Source organism: Montipora foliosa, chromosome 5 (assembly GCF_036669935.1).
Source record: "Montipora foliosa isolate CH-2021 chromosome 5, ASM3666993v2, whole genome shotgun sequence".
Taxonomy (NCBI): domain Eukaryota; kingdom Metazoa; phylum Cnidaria; class Anthozoa; order Scleractinia; family Acroporidae; genus Montipora; species Montipora foliosa.
The window spans coordinates 6,749,862-6,756,104 of record NC_090873.1 but is presented as its reverse complement, the minus strand read 5'-3'; the positions used below and the strand labels follow the sequence as shown (position 1 = coordinate 6,756,104).

The window sequence follows — 6,243 nt, the reverse complement described above, 5'->3', positions numbered from 1 at the left end:
AAGCAACTCACCGCAGTCTGAATTCCTTCTTGGATGCCATCACTTTTGACCCCCGACAACATCTTACCTCTGACACCATCTGCTGCCAGGTCCGACAAGTTCTCCAGACCCACGATGACGTCTTCAATCCTACCATTGTCTGATACAATGGCAAGTCTGGTCCTATCCCAGCTTCTGTCAACATGGGACCTGTGCAACCTCACCCAACGCAAAGGCCCCGCGTTCCCCAATATCCCCGTGACCAAGCTGGTTGAGTTACAGCAACAAATTTGATCAGTCGGACGCAATGTCAGGTCTTTCCGACGTCCGATCATTGTAGTCACCGTTGAGTACCTCAACCCGTCATTCCTCATCAAAAAACCTTTGGGTGAGTTCGTCTTGTTACAGCCTTTCACGGACGTTGCTCGTTTCAGCAAACCACAACCCTCCTCGCTGATGCCTGATGTCGACTCTACTCTCCCAGCACCATCGCCCTTGGAAGTACATCATCAAGTCTGGCCTCACCCATGCCCTTTACAAGATACCACTATCAAAGGGCCACCATGAAATATTGCGGTGTGGCCACTCCGTTTTGCGGCATCAGAGTGTATACCAGGTCAGCCATCGGAATGCCTGGTCAGAGACCGCATTATAGAAATTAATGTGTCGCGTTCTTTGACTTCCCTCCAAGAGGAGGCGCGGCAAACGTTGCCGCATCTCTTTATTTGTGGTGGTTGACACCCCACAAGAGCGCCTCACTAACTGGTCTCGTATACTTGACGTCCCTCCCAATTGTAATCTACTACTGTCTGCACGTAAGAACGGTCATATGCCCCAAACAACCACACTATTTTGGTTGATCTGGTCACAACGCTCTTATCTGCAAGCCCCCACCGCAATCACAGCACTCGCAACCTACCCGCCCTCCAGAGTCTGTCAAACTTTATGTTCCTTTATTGGTGCCTACAAAGTCCTTAGCCAGGTCCTCCCTCACTGCTCTCAACTTGTGGACCCACTCGAGTCAGCCTTGGCCAATCTGCACTCTCAGGACCAGGTAAAGTTGGACTAATGCCTTCGCCAAAGATTCCCGCTGCACCAGATGCCCTTAATCCTCGCACAAGTCTATCGTCCTCACCTCGTGCCTCTGACCAGCTTGGGATGGGGACTGATGGCTCAGTAACCAAACGCAGTCTCGGATCCACCTTGTACGTTTACCCGCGAAGACTACCTCCACCTTGCCCGCTTCTATAGCTCGAAACGCCGCAAGCATCAGGGTCCCATGGTTACCATGTGAGGTCGAAGCCTTTCTTTTGCCCGCTGCTGTAAAGCTCTTTAGCCCCTTCATCATTCAATCCAAGCACCATGCTTGCAGCTTGACTGACAGCCACATCCCTGTGTCCGACGCCTTGAACAAACTTTGCCGAGGTGTATTTTCCCGCCAGTCCACCGGTTACCTCCTTCTTGACCACAGTCAGTAGATACCAAGTTAGCCTCCAACATCGTGCCGGCACCGCCAATTGAACCCTCCCGACTTTGCCAGACCGTAACGGCTTCAGGACTGTAACGAACCCCAGTGTCAAATTTGCTCTTTCATTCATGGAAACAGAGAGTTTAGTCGTCCGTGGTATCGCCACTCCAGAAGTGCTGGAGAACACCAAGCGCCTACCCTGCACTGGCAGACCCGCATGGTTCAGTGTTCAACAGGAGTGCCCTGATCTACGGCGTGTCTATGCTCAACTTGAACCAGTGCACCCGCGCCTTCCAAGAAACTGACCAACAATCAGAGACGTAAAGCTCTATATTAACGTCACTTCCATTTCCAAGACGGCCTACTCCTCGTCCAGCTCAACAACCACTCTCCTCCAACTCGCCATATTGCACGTTGATCGTGGTACCTCGTTCTGTATTTGAACGGCCTGCTTTACTGCTATTCCCACATCAAGCTTGACCACCCTGCTAAGAACCAACTCCAAATGGTGATGCAGCGTCACTTCTTCGCCCTGGCTATGATTGCTGCTATCACTCGAGTATCCGACTTCTTGCCACACTTGTTGCCTCACTCAAGAAGTTCCCTCCCTCCCTTGCCAGCCAATTATCATAAGATCCACCTGAAGTCGTAGGGCGTGTCATTTGCCGCCGATATCATTAGAGGCAGTTCGTCTTTTTCATCCTCCTTTTGAGAGAATGTACCCACCTCCTACAACACTGCATCATGCCTTGTACCCGACGCAAAGGAGCAGCACACTTTGTGATGCCCTCAAGCACGATTTATAGTGTGCTCTAACAACCCCCGAGATGGACCTCAAGCTGTTCATTCGCGTTCCAACTCCTGCACCGGGATTTGTCTCACTGAAGAAAACCGCACATTGCCTTTAGCAGCATCTTGTGTCATCTCAGTCGAAAAGTTGGTCGCATCAAAAACTCCAACAAAAATCCTGTTGCCGATGACGAGCTGTGCTGGAGACTAGAAGAAGAGCAATGTTACGTCAGGATCCTGGAGTGCGGCCCTGTTTACCGAACTCGGCCTTGCTATTGCCACAAAATGCCGCCGCACCTGAACTCGATGCCTCCTGCAGGCCAAGGCCTGTCCTCACAGGGAGCTTTGGACACAGCGCAACCAAGTTCACCCAACGAGCAGATAACCCGTCATTGACCTAACAACACCACATTGTATCCAAGCACCAAGCTTGCCAAACCAATCATCCTTTCAGCGAAGTGGCCAAAGGTGGCTACCCCGCCCACACGCTCCTGTTCCCCCCTTGCATGTTGGAGACATGGTGTATGTGAAGTCTGACCGAGATAAGTCTCGCGCTCCGTGATCGCTATATCATTTGTTAGCATCCGACGGCGAATGGTGTTTTCATTAAGAAGTTCTCTGGGGGGGGGGGGGGGCTCATAACTCCAGGGCTACAGCTTACAAGGTTGAAGCTAGCCGAGTGCTACAACTGTACCACATACCCTCTCCACCACCATCGTACAAGCCTGTCGTCCTTACACTTGATGAAGACGAATGTGTGGAGATTCCTGAGCAGCCCCTTCCTTGTCAATAGGAGCCCTCTGCCACCCCACCAGACCTGTTACGTCCGCATCCTAGGTCCCCAGATCCTCCAGACTCCTCCCCGGACCACGCCAAACAGCAGTACGACTCGACCCCCCCTTGGAACTGATCGATGTTTCTTGGTTTCAAGTTCATGGTTTAACCAAGACCCCAACGGGCAACGCCGGCCCCCAGCATACTTACAGGAGTACATTCTCAACTAGTGTTGTTGGCCTTCACAGTTATTTCAGTATTGGCGTCGTTTGACCAGAGTACTATTAAGAATTTTGGGTTTTGCGATCTGTTACCGAACTTTTTTCGTTACACTTCATTTACATTCATGTTTCCTGTTAGACTTTCCCAGGTTAGTTTTTCCTTTCCTTCAAGAAGAAGAAGAAGAAGTAAGAAGAAGTTGCGCCCAGCGGTTTTGTCAGGACCGCGCATGGTTGTATCACGCGCGTCCCCTCGTGGCTTTTCTTGTTTTGAGTTCGCCATCGAGTTGGCGACCTTGTTTGTACTTAGTAAAGTGTTTGTTGTTCGCTATTATCGTGTCGGGTGTCTTTTATTTACTGGCGCTGCTTGGCACATCATTCTTACCTTGGTAATAAAGTTCAATTAATGGCACGGGAAAGTGGTCTAAGGAATTGTTGAAAAATTTAGGTTGTTTTCCCTTTCCCAAACCACAAACCAAGCAAGATACATGAATTACTCCGTCCTGAATCTATGTATGGTCAGTGTATGAATTTGTAAGTCTTTTATCTAAATCCCCTGGTCTCCTGCCTTCACTTCACTTCAATAAGATAATAATACAGAACTCAAATTGCATTCTGAATGGTGTGGGAAACTTTAGGTGAGCGATTGCAGAACAGTAGAGTACCACCAATGAAACAAGATGACATGGGGCCATGATCCCATTCTTATCATTAAAAACCCATCAGGTCCACACAATAGTATAAAAAGTGGCAGTAAACTAATGCACAACAAACAAAAGTCAAAATGTCTTCGAAGAGATTCAGAGACGTTTACCAGACATGATAAATGTTTATGTGTGTGCCAAAACGGGAAAACTTTTTGTGGGAATAAAAAACATTTAGCTTACTTGTGGTGGCCTTTGCACAAAAAAGGTGCATAACAGAAAACAAACACACAGAACAGTGGCCAAAAAATAACATTTGGAATTACAGACTAGAACAAAGTCAAAGCCATCATGGCCATGATGATTGTTGTGGGTTAATTGCAAACAAGTGGGGGGGAACCAGATAAAACAGATATCAATGCTAAAGTAAAGTCATCACATGCACATACCTTTGAAGTAGTGGAATCTCAAATTGATGACATATGGGTAAACTGGCCAAACTCCCTAACCATTTGACCTTATCGTATAGTATAGTAATATAGATTGCGCCTTAGTAATTCAGTCCCTCGGACTGCTGCAAAAAAAGGGCGATTAGCTGGTCCGATATTATAATTACAACACTGTCAGGCAAGCACACTTTCTCCTCGTGTTACTTTTAAGAACCCTGAGTGGTTGAGTGCCGGCCGAGTCGAACTCACGACCTCCCGCTCCCTGACAATCCTTGCTTGTACTTCTTTCCTTCTGTGTAGCTTCAGATAGCTCTAAATACCCTTAACAATGTTCGCACTTATAAAAAGGGGGTTGGGGGAATTGAAGCACACTGTCGGCTTCCTGGGAGAATACCCTCTAGAGGTTAAGGAACTTCCAACGTTAAATAAGGTGTACCTTTAGCTTTCTTTCGCCCCTTAACCTATCAAAGTTTTGGGATCTTCTGCTGGTCTTACCCAAAAACGTTTGTCCTTCTTATACTTTTGTTTTTGTGGTACCTTTTATTTTCAGAGAGCCTTGTGGGAGTTTCTTGCTCATCTTTACATGTGCATGCCAGCCAGTTCATGTCGCTCAGTCCCCTTAACACAGAACTACATAACTGAAGACATTATCAGTGCTTGGTTGACTTCATCGGCAATCAGCAACACAACAGGTTGATATAAATTATTCAAGTTACACAAGAGTCCTCTTTTAGGCAAAGAAAGCTGTCCTGATCAGATATGTCCCAGAACTGCACGTAATTAGGTGCATGACGATTTTGATTCTCACATAGTTCTGTTTGCGGTTTGGACAAAAGAGGACAGTTTCTTTACCTTTAGCCATTTTTTTTAGTTCTTATTGAGATGTTTGTGTGAGGCTGTTTTGATGGAGAGGGCCAGCAAGAAAACTTCAGTAACATTGAAGGTAAGGTCTCACAAAATCTTAATGTCAGCAGAAAGACACATTTTTCATCACTGCCACAGGTTGTGTAATAATAATACAGGATGTATGGTCGAGCCGCCTTCCTGTTATGTCACTGAATGTGTTATACATGTACTTTACATGTACCATGCACAGTTATTAAGACACCCGAAAAAACCAGCAAAGGAATAGAATGTCAAGGATCTTGTACTAGTCTCACAAGCGTTTAAAAATTTGTGCAATTTTGTGCTGAGCCCACTCTTGACCACTTACATTATAGTGGAAATGCACCAAGTTACTGTGTAGGGTTTAACTGTCTTATGTGTTATAATGGTAATTGACAACTATTCACCTCAGTGGTGTTGGCTAGTGGTGGATATTTACAGTACATCACCGGTTAGTTATACTAAAACAGTGAGAAAATATATAACTCATTTAGTCCTGCAACGATTACAATTTGGACACAAATCCCCTGCCAGTTGCTTGGATATTATGATGTACTGCCCAAGAAGTTGTCACCGTTTGGGCTTTCCGATCCTGTCACTGTCGAAATTAAACCCTTGGAAAGGGAAAAGCTACATGTACCTTCTCAGAATATCATATTGCACTCAAGAGACTTCAGGACGACAAATCGTTTAGCAATGACAACATATTTGGAGGAAGTCGATGCCTGCTCTGTGGTGGGTAGCTTGGTGTTGTGCCAAGAGAAAACTGACACCTTGGAAAAATTTAGTGATCAAGACTGGACTGGATATTTTACCTTCCCTAACACCCAAGATTGTTATGACTAACGACCCCCAATGGATCAACAAGCAGATGAAATCTCTTATTAAACTGCGTCAAATTGGGTTAGGATTCCTTTCACAGTTTGCGTAATCGTGTAAATCGTCTGGGCAGGTCGTGATCAAGTCTTGTCATATCAAAGATTGGTTTTTGAGGAGAGGGGAAAATTGGAGTACGCAGAGAAAAAGCTATCAGAGTA

General features: G+C 46.3%; 1 protein-coding gene across 1 annotated transcript in view; it reads left to right on the top strand.

The window, feature by feature from the left end:
• The window catches only part of LOC138003486 (serine/threonine-protein kinase ATR-like), a 118,266-nt gene that overhangs the window by 7,395 nt on the left and 104,628 nt on the right, over positions 1-6,243 (top strand). The window contains exon 2 of the mRNA XM_068849583.1: positions 5,193-5,264. Within this exon, the coding sequence (XP_068705684.1) occupies positions 5,226-5,264 (39 nt within the window). The 5' untranslated portion in view covers positions 5,193-5,225. The remainder of the gene's footprint in view (positions 1-5,192; positions 5,265-6,243) is intronic.